This window comes from Sapajus apella, unplaced genomic scaffold (genome assembly GCF_009761245.1).
Source record: "Sapajus apella isolate SASKATOON/1434 unplaced genomic scaffold, GSC_monkey_1.0 scaffold14, whole genome shotgun sequence".
Lineage (NCBI taxonomy): Eukaryota > Metazoa > Chordata > Mammalia > Primates > Cebidae > Sapajus > Sapajus apella.
This window is the reverse complement of record NW_022436954.1, coordinates 29,689,640-29,713,362: the sequence shown is the minus strand read 5'-3', so window position 1 is coordinate 29,713,362 and position 23,723 is coordinate 29,689,640. Positions and strand designations below refer to the sequence as shown.

General features: G+C 36.2%; 1 protein-coding gene across 3 annotated transcripts in view; it reads left to right on the top strand.

The window, feature by feature from the left end:
• The window catches only part of QSER1 (glutamine and serine rich 1), an 89,843-nt gene that overhangs the window by 37,207 nt on the left and 28,913 nt on the right, over nt 1-23,723 (top strand). For 2 of the 3 annotated variants that reach the window (XM_032283644.1, XM_032283643.1), the window contains exons 2-5: nt 1,387-1,499; nt 2,217-2,378; nt 5,854-9,540; nt 22,216-22,538. In XM_032283644.1, coding sequence (XP_032139535.1) covers nt 1,387-1,499; nt 2,217-2,378; nt 5,854-9,540; nt 22,216-22,538 — 4,285 coding nt within the window. The remainder of the gene's footprint in view (nt 1-1,386; nt 1,500-2,216; nt 2,379-5,853; nt 9,541-22,215; nt 22,539-23,723) is intronic. The other variant, XM_032283645.1, reaches the window with a different exon arrangement.

The window sequence follows — 23,723 nt, the reverse complement described above, 5'->3', positions numbered from 1 at the left end:
GCACTGCAGCCTGGTTGACAGAGACTCTGTCTCTTAAAAAAAAAATCTAGAATTTGGGATATCTTATGATTTAGCTGTCCTGGATTCTTCAAAAAGTCAAGGAATTTGAGATTAGGGGTTGGGTGAAGGCACTGATACTAAGTTAGAGACATAACCAAATGAAATTATTGAATTTTGATTGGATCCTAGTTAAAAAGAGCTTAAAACTTTTAGACATTTGGCAACAATTGGGAAAACTGGAATATGCCCTATATATTACATGGTTATTGAACTAATGCTAAATGTGTTTAAGTCTAATAATAATATCTAGTTAAATAATGAGATGCAACTGATGATATCTCCAAGTTATTTTCAAGTTGTTTAGCAAAAAAAGAAAAGTGGGTATGTGGGTATAGAGAAAAATAAATGATGTTACAAAATCTTAATAGTTGTTGAATCTTAAGGGACAGGTATATGGGTGTTCATTGTACTTTTGGTTTTTTCCTATGGGTTTAAAATATTCAAAATAAAAACATGGCCTTTCCTTTTCAAGGAGATGGGGGGGAAATCTTGTTTTGGACTACTCCAAATGTTTGAGCTTGAAATTTTCTCAATGAGTTATTGAGAAAGAATATTAATTATTTTATTTGAATTATCTGTTATTCCATAGGAAATTAGAATTAGAAAGGTTGTGGAGTTTTTTTCATCTGGTCCTTTTTTTTGGTTTTTTTTATTTTTTTTTTTTTTTGAGACGGAGTCTCGTTCTGTCACTAGGCTGGAGTGTAGTCGTGTGATCTTGGTTCACTGCAACTTCCGCTTACTGGGTTCGAGCAATTCTCCTGCCTCAGTCTCCTGAGTAGCTGGAATTACAGGCAGCTGATTTTTATATTTTTAGTAGAGATGGAGTTTCACCATCTTGGCCAGGCTGGTCTTGGACTCCTGACCTTGTGATCTACCCGCCTTGGCCTCCCAAAGTGCTGGAATTACAGGCGTCAGCCACCACACCTAGCCTCATCTGATCCTTTTTTTATACAGATGAAAGTAGTCCAACAATAATTGAGTCACTTATTTAAATTACACTGTAGGCCAGAAGTAGAGCCTGGACAATGAATTCAGCTCTGTGTTGTCCAGGATATTGCTTTTTCTGCTGTACCACGATCCCTCTCCAAGTAAAAAGACTCTTGCTTGAGTTAGAGTTGAATTAAGGAAAATACTGTGTATTATTTTTCTTCCCAATGCATCTTAAATATATTTTCTCCATTGTGACAGTATTGTCAGACTGTGTTTGATCCAACACTGATCTATAGGTCAGGAGGTTGGTATTTTTATAGTTGTTCTTCTAGAAGTTTTTTTATCACATGGTTTGGACTATGTATTTTGGTCACACTGATTTTCAATGTTCTCTAGTTTAAGCTATGAAGAAGGACATCCCTCACACTCTGAAACAGATCTCCTTCAGCGACAGAGTTTTGCAGCCTCTCACCAGCTTCCTGGATATGCTCCCACACCTCAACCTACTGGTAACAATTCTCTTGTGAAATACATTATGATCTGGGTACATTTAGTGAATAAGAAGAAAAACCAATTTTCATGTGTTGGGTTCTGAATGTGTAGGACATAATTATGTCATGGGAAATGTTAAAATGAAAATGAGAGTAAAAGCTTTTGTTTTGTTTTGTTTTGTTTTGTTTTTGAGATGGAGTCTCGCTCTGTTGCCCAGTCTGGAGTGCAGTGGAATGATCTCAGCTCACTGCAACCTCTGCCTCTTGGGTTCAAGTGATTCTCCTGCTTCAGCCTCCTGAGTAGCTGGGACTGTAGTTGCCCTACCCACACCTGGCTAATTTTTGTATTTTTTGATAGAGACAGGGTTCACCATCTTGGCCAGGCTGGTTTCGAATTCCTGACCTTGTGATCCACCCACCTCAGCCTCTCCAAGTGCTGGGATTACAGGCGTGAGCCACCGCACCCAGCCAAAGCTTTGTTTTTTACCAACAGGGAATATTTATATAATTAATGAATTAAAAGATCTTCTTTCATGCATCTTTGGATATTTTAAATTATAAATATGCTTGGTTAAATTGTGTTTACTATTTCAAAATAAAGCCATTTAGGATTGTAGAATGTTTTGGCCTCAATTTGCAGAAATTTCAGAGTCAGGAATATAATTTTATATAAGTACATATATATATATATATAGTTTTATTTTACTTTGGGACATATTTTATCTTCAAATGTAGGTCTTTCTGGAATATTTGATACTAGTGTGAACAGTGCCAGCAGTAACACTAAAGAGTCTTCAGTGATGAATTTTCTGTCTGCTGCTGAATCTCGAACTGCTCAGGCTGCTGCTTCAGGAACTACTCTTTTACCACAATTCAGGGCTGCATCCTGGCAGACAGGTGATTCTTTGTTTTTAGAATTTTTAAGTCCTATAAAAATACTGATGAAAAATATACATTTGGTAGCCTTATCATTGTGGCTGGGAGTTTTGTTACTTATTGATTTTCCACTGAATTTCAAGACCTGGAATATTTCAAAATTTTAAGGTGGTTAAAATTCAAGAATTTGTTACTGGCGGAAATTTAGTTTTAGCATTCTGATGAAAACTAATAAATTGACATTGAGGGATAGATAATGATTAAAGAAAGTCTGATATAAAGCTTATATCTGGCAATTTAATTACTTGTCTACTTGAAAGAAGCAAATATTAAAATTTATTTTAGTGACTTCAGAGTGTGTAGGTGGTATAGTTAAAAAAAATCTTGGGACTCATTTCACTGTTAGTGTTATATAAAGTTATCCTGAATTGGATAGATTAAATCACTAATAAGAGCCATTACAAGTTGATATTATAATGTGCCCGTTTTCCAGCAACAACTACAAGGTCTATAATGTGCTTTTCTATTTCATTGTTCTTATTTTACTTTTCAACCATTTCTTATAAAAAATTATCTATATATATATTTCTATTTTTTTGTAGTATGACAGGAATTTTTGTTTGGAGTTTTGTTTTAAAGAAGAAATGTCATAGTGTATTTGAGGATATATTTTTAAGGGATAGCTATAGGAAATAGTATTTTAACATTCTGATGTAAATTCCACTAATAGAATTTTCTCAATATGCCTTAGCAACATTTTTTTTCTGCTTCTAAGGGGATAATGACAAAAAAAAATCTTTTCATATTTCTGTAAAGTGTTTTTACCCTTGTATAGTTTGTTTTTAAAGTTTTTGTGAATTTTTACTTTTCAGGTTTTTTAGGGGAGGTTGTTTTTTGAGACAGAGTCTCATTCTGTTGCCCAGGCTGAAGTACAGTGGCACAATCTTGGCTCACTGCAACCTCTGCATCTCGGGTTCAAGTGATTCTTGTGTCCCAGCCTCCTGAGTAGCTGGGATTACAAGTGTGCGCTACCATGCCTGGTTAATCTTTAAGTTTTTAGTAGAGACAGCGTTCCACCATGTTGGCCAGGCTGGTCTCAAACTCCTGACTTCATGTGACCTGCCTGCCTCGGCCTCTCAAAAGCGCCCAGCCTAGGTTTCAATTTTTAACAATTCATTTTTGCAATTTGTATCTGGTCCCATAATTGAATTGCATTCAGAAGGGCTTGGAATCTCAGGTTAGTGAGGTAGAAGGTTTTTTATTTTGGTTTTTACTCAGCGCATGAGTGATTTTACTATCATTTGGCCACTTAAAATAAATTCAGTGGATTTTTGAGCACATTAAACTAGACCTAAACTATGAATGGGAAATAAAAATGAAATTGAGACAAGAATATACACAACATATAAATACACCATTAGCTGGAAGAAGGTATTAGTGTATTATGATAAGAAACATCTTCTGTCGGCATGTTTGAGATTACAGTATGAGCATTAGATGCATTTCAGAGTATCTTCTGTGGGCATACTGTGGTGAATTTGCTAGCCTCTGTGACTCTCTTCTACATTAATCTAATAAATCATGCAGAAGTAAGTCAAGTGAGAAAGATCCTTTATCATTGTATTGGATAGAAGAATTTCAAGAAATAGAAGCTCCTTACTACCACTTTAAGCCTCAGATAGTCTGTCCTTTTCTAACTAGCCTCTTCCTCATTCTAGGCATAACTGTGATAGTGTCCATCACCATGTAATTACAATTGGTTCTTTAGATATAATTTGATATATGTGATACAAAACATGTTCTTTCCTTAGAATGACCATTAAAACTGAATCCATTATTTGTAACCTTACATTTAGTTAAATGTCAATTCTTTATTGCTGTCTACTTTTTGTTTCGCCAACTCCCCCCCCAACCCCAACACACACAAAAGAACAATAGGAGATCTCTGGTAAAGAGCAGTAGAGTCAATTGATTAGAATTTCATGAATACCACTTGACCCTCAGCAAATCACATCACCAGTCAACCCCAATTTCCTAATTGTTAGAGCAAAGGAGTTGAACTATATTGTCTCAAAAGTCTATTCTAGTTCATATCAGTGTATTACTTCAAACATTTCTAAGTATTATTTATTCTTTCAAGTGCCACTAGATATTTTCTATCTTTGTAGTAGTAATTCTTTTTGGATATTTAATGAAAATGTTTTTCAAAGAGCCAGAGAATCATTTTCACCATTTTTCGAAAAATGAAAAAATAAAATTTAATGGAGGTTCACCATAAAGCATTTAAACAGTTAAAAGGTATATAAGGTGGAAAGTGATAGTTCCTAACTTTTTAGAGAGTAACTAACAGTTTGTTACTTATTTTTATTGGATATCCTTCTATGTCAAAACATATATATCCACCTTAATTAATGTTTGTGGCAATAGTATTATTATGATATGTCATAATTATTTGATTGATCCCTTGTTTATGGACATTTTTGTTTTTTCTAGTTACTGTAAACAATAACTATAATGAATATCTGGTACAAATATTTCTGTATGCACTTATTTCTATAGAATAAATTTCTATAGAACTTTCAGATCACAAGGGTATACCCATCTTTACTTTTGCTATATGAGGCTAAAATGCTGTCCTGAAATGTTAATAGTCTCTTTCTGACAGTACTTTATTAATTTCTGATTAACTTTTCATGATAAACATGCATCTGTTGTTATTGGGAAGCTGTTCATAGAAAGTCAAAACTTGAAATGCAAGAGATTTTTTAAGTAAATATATTTTGGTAAAAGAAACTGCAGTTCACTGTTTTTTTAGATTTATTTATCATGTTAGATATAGGCAAGTTAGTGGGGTTTTTTTCTATTTTAATGTTATGTACATTTTAGTTTGTCCATTGGTATTTTTATTGGGACTTTGGGATAATCACTAAAGATATGAACATTTTTACTGGGTTCTTCATTTTCCTATGACCTTATCAAACTACATATAAATTGACTTATATAACAATTACAGATATGAGTTGCTGATGCCTTTGTAACTTCATTTTTACTCTAAGGAAGCTAGCTAATCCAGGCATGGTGGCTTGCACCTGTGATCCCAGCACTTTGGGAGACAGAGGTAGGAGGATCACTTGAGCCTAGGAGTTCAAGATAGCCTGAGCAACATTGCAAGACCCCATCTCTATAAAAATTAGCCAGGTGTATGTGGGGGTATGCATCAGCTACTTGGGACACTGTGGCTGCAGTGAACTATGATCGCAACACTATGCTCTAACCTGGGCAACACAGTAAAATAAGTAAATAAAAAAGAGGGTAGGGGGAAGCTACCTATTTTGAAATGTAATTTTCAAAATTTACATGCAGAATTAATTGGTCAGGCTTTTCAGTCTGAAGACATTTTGATGGTTTGAGGGCTATGCAAGTCACTACTATGAAAACATACATTAAAGTAATTGTGACATAAGTGCATAAAAATTTTTGTGCCTTTTCTTTATAGGCATGCATTCCTCAGCAGCAACTGAGCTGTTTGCTACTGGACCTTTGCCAAGCACTGGAACACTTCCACCATCTGCTCTCTCTGCTTATCAGCATCCTACCACCTTCAGCAATAGAAACTTTGCTACCACCTCACCTTTGGTGCTTCAGGATTCAACTTTTAACACTACATCAAATGGAATTTTAAGTCATCATGACCCTTTGCTACAAATCAAGACTTCCCAGGGAACTGTTCCAACTGCTTTGGCATTTGAGCGCCTGGGCAGTTCTGCATTAAGTAACAGCATACCACCTCAGTCTTCAACATACCGCTCAGCTCAAGAGTCTGCACCCCATCTTTTACAACCTCAATTTAGTTTGTTGCCTTCAGCACTTGGGGGAGCCCAGCAGACTCCTCAAGCCTACAGTTCAACTCTCTTTACTAGTTCTACTGCTTCCATTGAAAGAGCTCTTCTTCGAGAATGTAGTGTTATTAAACACCATCAGCGGCCTTCAGGTACCCAGTCTATTCAGGCACAACTGACTGGTTCACAGCACTCTTTACATAGTTATCTATCAAATTCAAGTGTAGCTAATTTTCAGGAAACAACCAGACAGTCATCTTTATCGTGTAGCCCAATTGGAGATTCCACTCAGGTGAGCAATGGCGGATTGCAACAGAAGGCCTCCCAGGTCTCAGTGGAACTTGCTCAGTCTTATTCATCTGCAATTCCATCATCAGGGTATCCTACTACAAAAGTAAAAAGCTGTTCTACAGAACAACCACTAACATCAACCAAGACCCCTAAACCTCAAAGTATAATTCCTCCTGTGCAAACACTAAGCTATTCCAAACCTTTACATAACCAGAGTTCCGTAATATCGGGCCAAGCACAAATTTATTCTACAGCGCAGCTACCAAGCCTTTTATCAGTTAGTCAGTCCCAAAATTACGGTTTAGTGCAGCCACATAATGTGCCATCTATTGTTCATTCACAGGTTTATAGGTCCAGCAAGGTTGAGAAAATGCCACCCTTGTATAAAACACTGACTTTTTCTGGGTCATCTCAGACTATAACTTCTGAAAATCAGACACTTAGTTATTCATCTAATCAGCAAGAGGTATTGTCTTCGGTTACAAATGAAAATTACCCTGCTCAAACAAGAGATCTATCCTCAGTCAGTCAGTCTCAAAGTTACTCATCTGGTCACTCTCAGGGTTTATCACCAGTTAGCCAGACACAGGTTAGCTATTCATCTCAATCACAAGTTTTGTCAGTTGTTAGTCCTTCAGAAAGCTATGCTTCAGGGGAGTCCCTAACATTAACAGCCCCTTCTCTTTCTTATTCTTCTGCCTCTCGGGCTCAGAATTTGCCAGACTCTAGTACAAGCCAGAATTATATTTCTATGCATTCTTCCCAAAATGTTCAGACTCAAGAGTCATCATCTCCCCAGTCCCAGAAGTTTTTGCCTGCTGTCCAGTCATCATCTTTTGCATCATCTACTCATTGTCAGACATTACAAAATAACATACCTTCCCCTAACCCAAAATCTTACACTGAAAGAAAGCTTGACTCAGATGTGTATACATCTTCAAAGCAAGAAGATGGTTTTCCAATGCAAGAGTTACAGGTATTGCAGCCACAAGCGTCTCTTGAGTCATCAACCCAAAGGCTATCTGACGGGGAAATTAATGCTCAAGAATCAACTTACAAGGTGTCAAAGGCAGATGACAGATATTCTCAGAGTGTAATCAGAAGTAATTCCCGTCTTGAAGATCAAGTTATTGGGGTTGCTCTACAAGCATCAAAAAAAGAAGAAAGTGTTGGTTCAGTGACACAACTTAACCAACAAATTGGCCAAGTCAATAATGCAGCTACCCTTGATCTTAAGAAGGCAACTAATTTAATACAGACTCCACAAATAAGGTTGAATACTAAAGACCTAAAGCAACAGCATCCTCTTGTACTTAAGGTGCATGAGTCCAAGGTCCAGGAACAGCATGATCAAATAATTAATGCTCCATCTCAGATTCAAATTCCAAATAATGCTTTAGGGCATGGCCATCAGGCATCTCTTCCTAATACACAGGTCCTTCTAGATTCTGCCTGTGATTTACAAATTCTTCAGCAGTCAATACTGCAGGCAGGTTTAGGTCAAGTAAAGGCATCATTACAAGCACAGCGTGTTCAAAGCCCTCAACAAATAGTACATCCTTTCCTTCAGATGGAAGGTCATGTTATTCAAAGCAATGGCGATCATTCTCAGCAGCAACTCCATCCTCAAAATTCTGAAGTTATGAAAATGGACCTCTCTGAGTCTTCAAAACCATTACAACAACATCTAACAACAAAGGGCCATTTTAGTGAAACAAATCAACATGATTCAAAGAATCAGTTTGTTTCTCTTGGATCAATATGTTTTCCAGAGGCAATGCTTCTCAGTGATGAAAGAAATATTTTATCAAATGTAGATGATATCTTAGCAGCTACAGCAGCAGCTTGTGGGGTTACACCTTCTGATTTTTCCAAGTCAACTTCAAATGAAACCATGCAGGCTGTTGAAGATGGTGATTCTAAATCTCATTTTCAGCAGTCATTAGATGTCAGGCATGTGACTTCAGATTTTAACTCCATGACAGCCACAGTAGGAAAGTCACAGAATATAAATGATATTTCCTTAAATGGAAATCAGGTTACTGTGAACCTTTCACCAGTACCTGCCCTTCAGTCAAAAATGACTCTTGATCAACAGCACATTGAAACATCTGGTCAAAATATACCAACTAAAGTAACTTCAGCAGTGGTTGGACCAAGTCATGAAGTCCAGGAGCAAAGTTCTGGCCCATTCAAGAAACAGTCTGCTACCAATCATGAATCTGAAGAAGACAGCGAAGTTCCTGTTGATAGTACATTAAATAATAACAGAAACCAAGAGTTTGTTTCTAGCAGTAGAAGTATAAGTGGAGAGAGTGCGACATCAGAGAGTGAATTTACTTTAGGGGGTGACGACAGTGGTGTGTCAGTGAACCCAGCTAGGAGTGCACTTGCACTGTTGGCCATGGCCCAATCTGGGGATGCAATCAGTGTCAAGATTGAAGAAGAAAACCAAGATTTAATGCATTTTAACCTTCAAAAGAAAAGAGCTAAAGGAAAAGGGCAAGCTAAAGAGGAAGACAACAGTAATCAGAAACAGCTGAAAAGACCTGCCCAAGGCAAACGCCAGAATCCAAGGGGAACAGATATATATTTACCATACACTCCTCCTTCCTCAGAAAGCTGCCACGATGGTTATCAGCATCAAGAAAAAATGAGACAGAAGATCAAAGAGGTGGAGGAAAAACAACCAGAAGTCAAAACAGGATTTATTGCTTCTTTCTTAGATTTTCTGAAATCTGGGCCCAAGCAGCAGTTTTCCACTCTTGCTGTACGAATGCCTAACAGGACTAGACGACCAGGGACCCAGATGGTTCGTACATTTTGTCCCCCACCACTTCCAAAGCCTTCATCTACAACACCCACACCTTTAATGTCTGAAACTGGCAGTAACAGTCCATCAGATAAAGTTGATAATGAACTTAAAAACTTGGAACATTTATCTTCATTTTCTTCTGATGAAGATGATCCTGGATGTAGTCAAGATGCTTATAAAAGTATCTCTACTCCCCTAACTACTTTGGATACTACTTCTGATAAAAAGAAGAAAACAGGTAAAGTTTTAAAATTTAGATTCATGGTTATTCTATTCTTATTCCAGCCATAGCCCATATTTTAAACTTTTTTTCACTTAAAGCAGGTCTCCAAGTGCATTTTCAGGACAAAATGTATAGGGACTTATTTTTTAAATTTTTCTTGCCTATAGGAAATATCTGGGTTTTAGGATAAGTAGTTCCGGTTTTTCTTGGCTTTTTGCCAAAGGCAGCATAATCTGTACAGTATGCCATCCAGACTTCTCTAATCTGAAACATCTTGAGGTAATTGAGGCACTATATTATGGGCATTGCTGTAGTATAGACCTGGTACATTTTCTCAGTTTGCCAATTTTATTTGAAGATTAACATTTTAGTATTAAATATGGTTATGTGCAGCATGCACATTAATAAAGATAAAATTTAAAACTTTTGTGCTGGCTCCAGATTATATACCCAAATCTTTGCGTATTGTTTCACTTTACTCTGTGGCTAAGGGAGCTTAAAGGAAATATTCTAAGGTGCACTGATATATAAACAATTGCTAGTAAGTATGGAATTTTCTATTTTAAGAAACATGCCCAGGAAAAATGCATTTGTGATAACTACCACGTCTGTGCTAGGAACTAGTAGCACTGTTGTGAGATACACGTTTTCTCCAACATACAGATGATAACTTAGAATAAATAAATAATGTGGGTCCATAGAGTTAGTAAGTGACAGAGCTGGAATCTGAACCCAGGTTTGTCTGGTTCTAGAGCCTACATTCTTTCTGAGCTCTTTAGGATAAATAGGGTGGTACTTTAAGACTTAAACCTTGTTTTGTAACATACTTCCCTGCTTCTCTCTGGACTCAACTACCTTTAAGTACTAAAGTGTTATGTGAAAACTGGTATCCAGATAATCTGTTAGCATAAATATCTGATAATACATTTCTAAAGAACTCTCATTTCATTACATAGGGAAATTAACATGATGGAAAGTCAGTCAGATTCCAAGACATTAATACTATGGACGTGTCTAATCCTAGTACAGTTTTATACCATCTCCTGCAAGTCAGAGTGCTTTGCAATCACTATTATATTCCCTCTTACACTCCCAGAATAAACCTTTTGTAATCTCTGTTATAAAATATGAGCCTAAAACTAGTTTCTTCCAGACATCTGTTATCTCATTTTTAGTTAAAATCATCACCTTCAACTCAATCCTTACTTGTAGGTCTTTGAGGTCCTCTTATCACCATCCCTGTTGCCCTGTTGCTTCATCTGAAAAAAACTATCATTTGTCACTTGGACTATTGCAACTGACAACTCATTACTATCTTTTTTTTTTTCTTCTTTTTTAAAAGACAGAGTTTTGCTCTGTCACCCAGGTTGGAATATAGTGGTATGATCTTGGCTCACTGAAGCCTCAAACTCCTGGGCCCAAGTAATCTTCCTTCCTCAGCCTCCTGCGCAACTAGGACTACAGGCACATGCCACCATGTCTGGCTAATTTTTAAAAATTCTTTGTAGAGATGGGATCTTGCTGTGTTGCCCAGGCTTGTCTAGAACTCCTGGCCTCAAGCATTCCTCCTGCCTTGGCCTCTCAAAGTGCTGGGAATATAGGCATGAGCCACTGCGCCTGGCCTGGAATTTTTTCTCACCAGTCTCTACTCCAATCTATCCTCCACGTCGTCAACAGATTCATCTTTATAAAAAAGGAAGTCTGATTGTTACTTCTATTTCAGAACACCTTTGTGCTTCATGGGAAAAATAAAGATTATGTAAAAATTCCTTTTTCTGTGTTTTACTCTCTTTCCACCATCCCTCTTCTGTGACAGTTGAATTTTTCATTGTTTCTTGGATGTCTGTTCCGCTTCCACAATTGTGAACCTTTGAACACATTTTTCTCTGTGTAGTTTTCTTTGCCCGTTTTTAGTCTAGAAGATATTTATTGATCTTTAAAAACTATTTTCAAAGTCATGTTGTAGACATTTTTGCAGACAGAATGAGTGCTCCTGTCCTTTGAATTCTCACAGCCCTTAAATGTCAAAGCATTTACTTTTGTGTTCATTTGCATTTGTATATTTCAATAGAAAGTGAGTTCCTTCAAGCTAGTGAAGGTTTATGGTTGAGAATTTAGGTTTTAGAGTTAAATTGCCTTGGGTTCAAATTGTATAATCATAGTTCAGTGACTTTAGGGCATGTTCCTCATCTGTAAAATGGGACAGTGATACAGTCAGTATATAGTAACCCTCTAGGGTTTTTTTTTTGAGGACTCAGGGACATAAATAATGTAATGCACCACTTGACTAATTAATTTTAGTTGTTATACTGCATTCATCTTGGTATTTGCAAGACCATTGAGTACCTGAAACATAGCAGGTACTCAAATGATCCTTGACTGAGTGAAGATATGTAAAAGAAAGTAGGGGTGGGGTGCAGTGGCTCACGCCTGTAATCCCAGCACTTTGGGATGCTGAGGCGGGTAAATCACGAGGTCAAGATATCAAGACCATCCTGGCTAACATGATGAAACCCTGTCTCTACTAAAAATACAAAAAAAAAAAAAAAATTAGCCGGATGTGGTGGGAGGCTGAGGAAGGAGAATCCTTCAAACCAGGAGGCAGAGGTTGCAGTGAACCGAGATTGCATCACTGCACTCCAGCCTGGGCAACAGAGAGAGACTCCATCTCAAAAAAAAAAAAAAAATGTAGAAGATTGAGGTGACTGTGAGTTAAAATTAAGTAGCCTAGCCAGGTTTTGCTTTTAATTTTGTGAGTAGAATTCTGCGTTTTGCACATACATTGCATAGTGCCAGACAGTTTAAATGAAGTCACAAAGATATGGGCCTGTGGTACTCCAGATTTCACAGTTCCATGGCAAATAACTTAAAAGTGAGTATATCTTCCATTGATACCAGTTTCCAAATACATGTAATATTTTCTGGAACATAGACTTGCTGTTAGTTTTTGTGGACTGCTGTAGCCATTCTGAGCATTTGAAGATGTCTTTAGTTGCAGATGTTTCCTCCTGTTTTTTCATTTTAAATTATTCAGATGCCTAAAGGGCATATTTCTTGTTCTAAAATAATAAAGTTTTCTAGTAAAGTTTGTGATGAAATATCTATAAAGAATTATTTACATATTTATTTCCATTTTAAGAGTCGGATTAAGAAAAAAAGAAAAAAAACAATGGAACTGTATCTGGTATCAACATAAACTAAGTCCTGGGCTCTTTAGGCAAGATGGTGCACAATTGTCTAACACTCTCAATTCTATATTTGCATTAAAAAGACCAATGGAATATAAACACTCATTCCTAGTTTTGAATCCTGAAACTAGGGATGGGTACTGTTTTCACCATTCCTTACACCTTTCAGATTGAATTAAAGTGCAGTATAAAACTAGTTTTTGCATTACTGAAATGTTTCTGAATCTATATCAAGTAACTTACTATTATCAAGTCAGTGGAAGCAGAATGTTAAAGCTATACAGTCTAGTTACACTTTGATTTCATTCAAAGTGTGTGATACATTTTTTCAACATGAAGGCAAGCTAACAAACAACACTCAGCCATTACTTCTTAGAGAGGCATAGCTATACAGAGCAAACTATTAAGGACACAAATGACAGGCACCCAGATCTCAAGAATGTAATGAAACCAAAATTGGTGTTTCCCTTCAGTTTTGTTTCATCTCTCTGGATAAAATGGACTTGGCTGAAATGTGTTGAAAGCTTAAAAAAAAAAAAACATGTAACACCCCCGCCTGTTATCTGGACTTCTTGAAGATCTTTTAAAACTTAAAGCTTGTGTTTTAGTTTTGTTTTAAGTCTTCTTTTAGTTATTTGTCTCTGAAATTCATTTGGCATTATGGGATGTTCTGGGTCTTTGTGTAGTGAGTAATTTTGGATTGTATCTTGGACATTTTGAGTACTATATTGTAAAACTCTAGGTTCTATTAACATTCTCTGGAAAAATTGATTTGTTTTGTTCTTTTTAGCAGGCAGTCAGACCATGAGTTCTGTCTTACTTTCTGTGAATGGTGTTTCCTGTGTCAGTTCTGTTTTCAGGTTTTTTGCTTTGCTGCTGTAGATCTGTTTTAGCAATTAGCCTGGAACTTGTAGATTGTGTGGTAGCTCAGATCTCAAAGCCTTCTTTTGCTAGTCTTGGTCTATCTCACGCTCGTGCATCCTAGGTATGAAACTCGGATTTGTGTGGGTCCATACATGGAATGAGAGGATCCCATTCTCCAGCTCCCTTTTCCTTGGGATTTTCCCCACACTGCCCAGATCCCAGGGCCCCTTTTCCTAGTCATTTGCCTAGAAGACTAGGATTTTTTTTTTTTTTTTTTTGAGATTTATCTGCCCATGCTTTAACACAATTCTCTGCAGCTGGGACTGGACTGCCTTTGGGGCAATGCAGTGAGAGAAAAGAAGGAACAGGAATTAATTCTCCCCATGCTCTTAATGCCTTAGGGGCCTTGTTTCTAGGTTCCTTTCGCCAAAAAGACAAGTGTTCTGCTAGGGTTTTAGATTTCTGATTCATTATCACTGCATTTCAGCTCTGTGACTTGGGCTCCTCTCTGGACAGAGCTGGGAGCGAAAAAGAGAAAAAAGAAACAGATTTTCCCTTTTACTCTTAGCCTTGCACAAGGCTTCTTTACCCATTTCTCTGGCCAGAAAGATATGGTTTTTCTTGAAGTTTTGTTGCTGTAGTTCTGCTTAGGGACTATCATGATCCCTGCTTGGTCGTGACAAATTATTTTAATCTGCTGGAAGATTTAACTTCCTAGTATTTTATTTGAGATTTTTACACTTAGATTCATAAGTGAGATTAGCTTATAGTATTTTTTTGCCTTAATCTGACTCACTTTTGTATTCAGGATTATGTTGGTGTTACAAATTAAACTGGAAAAATTTTTATGTTCGTCTAAGCTTTGAAACTTTATCTTACAAATAGGGATTTGATAAAACTTTCCAAGAATAGATCTAACTAACCATCTTTCCAGTTTTTCCTGAGGTCGCTTGGTCTGTCTAGGTCAATTTAAGAAAGTTACATTTTCTAGGAAAATCATTCATTTAGATTTTAAAATTTGTTTTGTAAAGTTGTTCATAGTATTCCGTAAGTTTTAGTCTCTTCTGCCTCTGTAGTTATACCCTCTTTATTCCTCTAAATAATTATTTGTGTTATTCCTTGTCAGTCTGTGAAAGGTTTTGCCTACTAAATGGTTCTTTTCAAAGAACAAACTACTTTTATTTTTTTGCTCCTGTTATTTTTTTACTCTTTTTCTTTATGTCTGTTTTTATCTTAATTCTTTTGCCCTGTATTCCTGGGGTATAATTTGATAATTTCTTCCTGGCTTCTTGAGTTTAATAGTTTATTTTTGTATTTTCTGTCTAATGAATGGCATTTAAGCTGTAAGTTTTCTTCTTGGCACCATACTTTGACGATATCTCATAGGTTTCAGTTTATAATGCTCTCACTTTGTTTCCTAACTGGTTTATTATTTCAGTTTTGATTTTCTTTTTACCCCAGGAGTTATGAAGAATGGTTAGGTGTTCCTTGTCTGTTTCCTAGTAGTTTTTGTTTTAATTATTAATTTGACTCCTTTATGTTCAGAGAATATGTCCACATTTTGAAATTTATGGAAATTTTGTTAGTAGCTTGGTAAATGGTCCATTTTTATAAATATTCCAATTTTTATAAATACTAAGTGCTAACAGATTTTATTTTTTATAAATACTAAGTGCCAATAGATTTTATTAATAGTGTTCAAATCCTTTACATTTTTAAAATTTAATACATGACAGTGGGTTATTTAAGAAAATGTTTACATATACATATATATTAAAGGTAAATGACATGTAAGGAATTTGGCTTAAAATATCCCAACAAATATAAAAGGGAGTGATGGATGGATTAAACAGATAAACCAAAATGTTTATGCTTCTTACAGCTGGGTTATAGTAGGGTTTGTATTCTCTACTTTTGTATAGTCTAAAATTTTATAATAATAATAAGTTTTTAAAACTCCTCTCTATCCTTATTTGTTTTTAGATTGCTTGATCTGTTGATTCCTGAGAAAGGTGTGTTAAAGTTTCCCATTATATTATTTTTCTAACATTATTTACTTGATATTTTGAACCCATGTAATTCAGTGCAAAAATTTTACTACAGTTAAATTTCCTTTTACCATAATAAAATCTCTCTTTTTCCCCACTTAATGATTTCTGTTTTTAATATTCTCATACTAATTTTGCTGTTGTTAGCATTTTTTAGTATACTTTCCATATCTGTTTGTTTTTTCACAAGAAAAAACATTTTTTCTTGTGAAATATGACCCACATATAAAAATTAAATATGCATAAAGAAAAATACAAAATAAAACTTCCACAAATTTGAAAATGCAGACATTATACAAAGCCATATTCCCTGGGTACAGTGCAGCCATTTCAAGAAAGAAGAAAGGAACAAAGAAAAACTCAACCTTCTAAATAACTCTTCTCTTAAAAAGGAAACCAAACAGAAACGACAAACTAATTGGAATGGACAGTGGAGCATTATGTACTCAAACTAATAGGATGTGGCAAGAGTGTGGTACAAAGAAGCAAATTGATAGTGTTAAATGTTATTCATTGGAAAGCAAGAAAGTATCAAAATTAATTGAGTATTAAACCCACTCATAACCAACCTCTAGAGCAAATCACTGACTTGGATGGTAATCACTTCCTTACTTTTCTTGATATAATTTTACCATCTATGTATGCATCTCTAAAGACTATAGTTTTTAGCTGGGGAAACATAGTGATATCCTATGTCTACAAAACAAAACAACAACAACAACAAAAACAGCTGGGCATGGTGGCATGTGCCTGTCAGCCTAGCTACTGGGGAGCCTGAGGCAGGAGTATTGCATGAGCCCAGAAGTTTGAGGCTGCAGTGAGCTATAATCACACCATGCACTCCAGCCTGGGTGTCAGAGCTAGACGCTATCTCTTAAAAAAAAAAAAAAAAAAAGACTATACTTTGGTTTGTTTTAAAACTTCCTATAAAGGGCATATAAATATTGATGAACTTTCTCTCTACTAATTTGGAAGTTATACATTATTTTTTTAATTGCTTTTTTTATGGAAATTTTGTAACATATACAAAAGTACAAAGATTGGCATAATGAAACCCAATTCAGGGGCATCATCTATTTCAATAATCATTACATGATCAATCTTGCTTTATTCATACCTTTATCTTGCTGCACATCCCCTGATTATTTTGGTGAAATAGTTCTGTTCTTTTCTTGGTTACAATAGTAATTACAACATGCACTTACAGCTTCTCCAAATCTGTCAATATGTTACTCTTTCTGGATAATACAAAGTTTTGAACACTGGAGCTCAACTTAATCCCCTCCTGACATAAATGTTATTGTTACTATCTATTTAATTCTATCATCATTAATAGTATTTTAAACAGTCATTTGTTTACATTTACTTATATATTTCCCAGTACCCTTCATTCATTCTTGTACTTCATAGCTTCTCCTTGAGATTATTTTGCATCTGACTAAAGCATGTCCTTTAGTATTTCCTTTTTTCAGAGTCTGCTGCAGCATCTCTGTTTTTGTGCACAGATAGCTATGTGATTTGTTTTGCCATATAACTTATAAAGTATTTGCAGAAGTCAATGACATTGCTATAACAAAGTCACTTTTATTCTTTAATTTAGCCATTATTTATATGAACATGGTTTCTCAGTTCTTAATAAAAGTGAAGGACAAATAAAATTGGTTGTAAAATCTATCTCAATATCTATGGATCCATGAATGGGTAATTTTAAAGTGTCATATGCAACAGAAGCATGATTTTTACATTTAATACTTGTCAAAATGTGAAAAGATTAATTTGGATCAACTGTTCAATTATATAATGTTAGAAATGTTTAATATTTTGAGCCTTCAGTTACAAATCAGTTTCCAGTTACATACATATTTTTGTGACAGAAAAGTATAATAGTGTAACTATAGCATTATAGAAATATATTACATTAGGACAAAATAATATAGTATGGGCTCCTACCATGATTAGAATATTCATCTGTATTTCCTCAACAAGCCTTTTCCCTTGATTAGGAAGTGTATAAATGTATAAGGATAGCTTTAACTTGGTACAAGAACAGGTAGGCTGGCTGGTAGCAATGCAGAGGTCTTTACTCTAGCTGTCAAGCACTTTAGTTCATGGATTTCCCCTGCCAGTCTGCATTTCCACTTCTGTGTTAGAGGTCTGGATTTGCCTCAGGTTCTGCTTTGGTTTTCTCTTAGCTCCACCACTCTAGGCAAGTAGAATTCACTTTCTTCAGAATACAGCTTTTGCATTTTAGCCTATGGCCAAACACCCCTTCTGCCTACATCTTAGTACAAGTAAGGGGATCACTGACCTTCCCCCTACCTCCTTTTTTTTTTTTTTTTTTTTTTTTTTTTTTTGAGAAGGAGTCTTGCTCTGTTGCCCAGGCTGGAGTGCAGTGGCTCAATCTTGACTCACTACCACCTCTGCCTCCCAGGTTCAAGTGATTCTCCTGCCTCAGCCTCCCAAGTAGCTGAGATAACTGTTGCCTGCCACCATGCCTGGGTAATTTTTGTATTTTAGTAGACAAGGGATTTTACCATGTTGGCCAGCCTGGTTTCGAACTTCTGACCTCAAGTTATCTGCCTGCCTTGGCCTACCAAAGTGCTGGGATTACAGGCATGAGCCATTGCGCCTGGCCTGGCCTTCCCGTTTTTATTTACTTGTTGTTGTATATGTGATTATCTTAGTTCATCGGTATTATTCAGACTTACCACTGGAATGTTACATGTTCTTTATATTTGTTACTCAACCCAGAGTCCCTCTATCAGCTCTGGTGTTCGAAATATTTTTAATATTTTTATTGAATTATAATTCATATACCATAAGATCTACCCATTTAAAGTGTACAATTCAATGGTTCATAGACTTGTGCAGCATTTCCATCATTCAAAAACAAATCCTGTATCCATTAAGGAGTTAATTCCCATACCCATGCCCAGCTACAGGCAACCACAAATCTTTCTTTGGATTTGACTATTTAGGATGTTTCATTGACTATGTGGGATGTTTCATCCTATAATATGTGACCTTCTGTAACTGGCTTCTTTCATTTAGCATAATGTTTTCAGGGTTTATCCATGTTGTAGCATGTATCAGTATCTAATTCCTTTTTATTCCCTAATAATATGGATATACCACATTTTGTATATTCAGTTATCCATTTGTAGAATTTTTGGCTATTATGAATAAATCTGTAAACATCTGTGTACAAATTTTTGTGTGGATGTTTATTATCTCTAGAGTATACATCCAGAAGTGGAATTCCTCAATCATATATCTGTATGCTTAATAGAGGAATGGCCAAACTATTTTCTAATGTGGCTGTACCATTTTACATTTTCATCAGTGATATATAAGGATTCCATTCATTCCACATTTTTGCTAACATTTGTTATTGTCTGTATTTTTAACTATTCTTTCTCTATTGAATGGTTCTGGCACCTTTTTTGAAAATCATTTGCTTATAAGTATAGGTGTTTATTTCTGAACTTACATTCTATTTCATTGATCTCTATCTATGTATGTCCATGTCAGTATCAGTCTGTAATTCTATAGCTTTACAGTAAGTTTTGAAATTGAGAAATGCCAGTTTTCCAACTTTGTTCTTTTTTCAAGATTGTTTTGACTATTCTGGGTCTCTTTCATTTCCATATGAATTTTAGGAACAGTTTGTCAATTTTTGTAAAAAAATGAAGCTCGGATTTTTATAGGAATTGGGTTGATTCGATAGATCAGTTTGGGGAACATCGCCATGTTAACAGTGTTGCCCTCTTCTCATCCATGAACATAGGATGTTTTTCTAGTTACATTCATCTATTATTTCTTTGTAGTGTTTTTATTTATTTATTTATTTATTTATTTGAGACGGAGTTTCGCTCTTGTTACCCAGGCTGGAATGCAATGGCACAATCTCGGCTCACCGCAACCTCCGTCTCCTGGGTTCAGGCAATTCTCCTGCCTCAGCCTCCTAAGTAGCTGGGATTATAGGCATGTGCCACCATGCCCAGCTAATTTTTTGTATTTTTAGTAGAGATGGGGTTTCACCATGTTGACCAGGATGGTCTCGATCTCTTGACCTCATGATCCACCCGCCTCAGCCTCCCAAAGTGAAGTGTTTTTATAGTTTTTACAGTGTAAGTTTTTCAGTTCTTTTGTTAAATTTATTCCTAAATATTACTTTTGATGCTATTGTAAATGGCATTGTGTTCTCACTCTGTCACCCAGGCTGGAGTGCAGTGGCTTGATCTCCGCTCACTGCAACCTTCGCCTCCTGGGTTCAAGTGATTTTTCTGCCTCAGCCTCCCAAGTAGCTGGGACTACAGGTGTGCACCACCACGCCAGGCTAATTTTTGTATTTTTAGTAGGACGGGGTTCCACCATATTGGCCAGGCTGGTCTGAAACTCTTGACCTTGTGATCTGCCTGCCTCAGCCATACAGAGTGCTGGGATTACAGGCATGAGCCACTGCGCCCAGCCTGGAATTGTGTTCTTAATTTTATTTTTGGGTTGTTTACTGCAAGTGTATAGAAATACATTTGATTTTTATATATTGATCTTGTACCCTACAATATTGCTGAACTCATTTATTAGTTCTAATAGTTTTTCAATATATTCTTTGGGATTTCTTTTTCTTTCTTTTTTTTTTTTTTTTTTTTGAGATGGAGTGTTGCTCTGCCACCCAGGCTGCAGTGTAGTAGAGTGATCTCGGCTCACTGCAACCTCCGCCTCCTGGGTTTAAGTGATTCTCCCTCCTCAGCCTCCCAAGTAGCTGGGATTACAAGTGCATGTCACCACGCCCACTAATTTTTGTATTTTTAGTAAAGATGGGGTTTCACCGTGTTAGCCAGGATGGTCTCTGTCTCCTGATCTCATGACCACCTGCCTCGGCCTCCCAAAGTGCTGGGATTACAGGCTTGAGCCATGGCCCCCGGCCTTTTGTTGTTATTATTTTTGAGACAAAGTTTTTGCTCTTCTTGCTGCCCAGGCTGGAGTGTAGTGGTGCGATCTTGGCTCACTGCAACTTCTGCCTCCCTGGTTCAAGCGATTCTCCTGCCTCAGCCTCCCAAGTAGCTGAGATTACAGGCATGTGCCACCAACCCTGGCTAATTTTTTTTGTATTTTTAGTAGAGATGGGGTTTCACCATGTTGGGCAGACTGGTCTCAAACTCCTGACCTCAGGTGATCCACCACCTTGGCCTCCCAAAGTACTGGGATTACAGGCGTGAGCCACCACACCCAGCCCTTGGGATTTTTGATATATAAGATCATGTCATCTGCAAATATAGCTTTGCTTCTTAAGACATCCTTCTTAGGGGGAAAGCATACAGTTTTCACTACTAAGTATAATGTTAGTTACTGATTTTTTCTAAATGTGCTCTATAAAGTTGAGGAAGTTCCAGGATGTTGAATGTTTTTATCATGAAAGGATGTTACATTGTGTCAGATGCTTTTTCTGCACCTGTTGAGATGATCCTGTGCCCTTACGCGGTTTTATATTAACATAACATATTACATTGATTTTCAGGTGTTAAACTAACTTTGCATTCCTAAGATAAAACCCACGTGGTCATACTGTATGATTCTTTTTGTATGTTGGATTTGCCAGTGTTTCATTATGCGTTTTTGCATTTATATACTAAGGGATATTGGTCTATAGTTTTCTCATGCTGTTTTGTCTGGTTTTGGTATTGGAATAATACTGGCCTCACTGAATGAGTTGGGAAGTGTTTCGTCCTATCATTTGGAGTGCATAAAAGATTGACATTCTCCTTTAGTTGTTGATAGAATTCTCCAGTGAAGCAATATGGGCCTGTGCTTTCCTTTGTGGGATGTTTTAAAATTACTCTTATTCTCTTTAGTTCGCATTGGGGTAATCAAATTTTCTATTTTTTCCAGAGTCTTTTTTAGTAGTTTGTGTCTTTCTAGGAATTTGTCCATTTCATCTATGTTATTTAATTTGTTGGCATACAGTTTTTCATAGCATTACTTTATAATTTTAGTTTTGATAGCTTCTAGTGCTATTTCAGAATGTTTTGGGGGTGGTTTTGTTTTCCCACATGTAATTGGTTTTTCATCTTCTGTGAAGAGTCACAGTTTTGGTTGGCTGACCCTTCCTTATCATCTACTTATTTTTTTAGGTTGGATCTTGCTTTGTCACCCAGGCTGGAGTGCAGTGACACCATCACAGCTCACTGTAACCCTTGAACTCTTGGCCTCAAGCAATTTTTGTGTCTCATCCTCCTGGTTATGCTCAGCTAATTTTTTTTTTTAATAAGGCTGGGACTACAGGCATAAGCCACTGCACCCAGCCCCTTATTGTAAAAATAGTTTTGCTCTACTTATATGGAATTGGCGGCAGGAGGGTAGGAGATAGTTGCAGGTTTGTACTCTACTTGTCATCCAGACTCAATTCTCACATCTTTGATTCTTGGAAATTAACATCTCTTGTCTAATTTCTTCCTGTGGTTTTGTTTCAACCAATTTGGTTACAAAATAATCATGTCTTTATTTTTAAGCTGTTTGAATTTTACACAAAACAAGTAAGTGTTTAAATATTTGTAATACTGATTTGCATTTGCTTGGTTTCATTTCAGAAGCCCTACAGGTGGCAACTACTAGCCCAACTGCCAATACTACTGGTACTGCTACTACTTCCTCGACCACTGTGGGTGCAGTAAAGCAAGAACCTCTCCACTCTACTTCATATGCAGTAAATATTCTGGAAAATATAAGCTCTTCAGAATCCTCAAAGCCCACTGAACTTGATGGTCTTCCTTCAGACCAGTTTGCAAAAGGACAGGACACTGTCGCCATAGAAGGTTTTACAGATGAGGAGAACGAAGAAAGTGGAGGAGAAGGCCAATACAGAGAGCGTGATGAATTTGTGGTAAAGATAGAAGACATAGAGACTTTTAAGGTGATGTCAATGTTCACCAGTGTAAAGGTCATAGTTTAGTTGGTGTGCCTGTGATAGCCTTCATTATGACTTCAATAGCATGCATCTACTTTGAATTATAGATAGTTTTATCCTGTTATAAGTGTTTGATAAAATCAAACTATTAAGAGAGTAGATCTGAGATATTTTTTAAAAGGAAATCATTGGAGATATGTATTTCTGTACAAATGTAGTCAGTTGCATTTCAGTACTAGTCATTATAGTAGTTTTAAAATGTTGATTTTTTTTTAAAGGTTCCCAATTCATTATTAGTATTTTGGAGAAAAACATTATTTATATAATTTAAAGGTTTAAACAAAAATAACAGAGGACTATCACATAAAAGTAGAATTTGATTTAATTTAATAATTTCAAGTAATAGAAGAACCATGAATAGAATGTAATAATTTTATTTAAGAAAGTTTTAGCTGTGTTTAAAATAACATATTTTGGGGTTTCTGTTTGCTTGTTTTGCATTTGCCTTTTTATGTATTTTTAAAAATAGAGATGGGGTCTTTCTGTATTGTCCAGGCTGGTCTCTACTCTTGGCCTCAAGCAATTCTCCCATCTTTGCCTCCCAAAATGCTGGGATTATAGGGATGAGCCACTGCATCCAGCCCTTTTGCCTTTTTAAAAAACATTGGAATGGCATTAAAAAGTGCAGTGAAGAATATAACATTCAAGTATCTGTATTCCTGCCATTCACAATTCAACTACTTTTAATATTTTAATGTTTGTTTATGGTCTTTTAAAAAAATATATATATATGGTTATAAAATTGCATACATAACATAGGACAGTGTCATTAGCAGAAAACTTTCCAATAGTTTTAGCTGTATGAATGAGTAATAGGTTACTTTGTGTGTTGGTGAACTCCCTATTTCTGAAATAATTTAAGCAGACACTGAATAACCTAACCAGCTTATAAGAATTATTGCAGAATACAGGAGGCTGGGGCAGGAGAATTGCCTGAACCCGGGAGGCAGAGGTTGCGGTGAGCCAAGATCGCGCCATTGCACTCCAGCCTGGGTAACAAGAGCGAAACTCCGTCTCAAAAAAAAAAAAAGAATTATTGCAGAATAGCAGGTACAGATTAGACAAAATGTTGAGCTAGGGTAGGTCTTTCAGATTCCTTTTATCTCTAAAATTCTAAGATCTAAATTATGT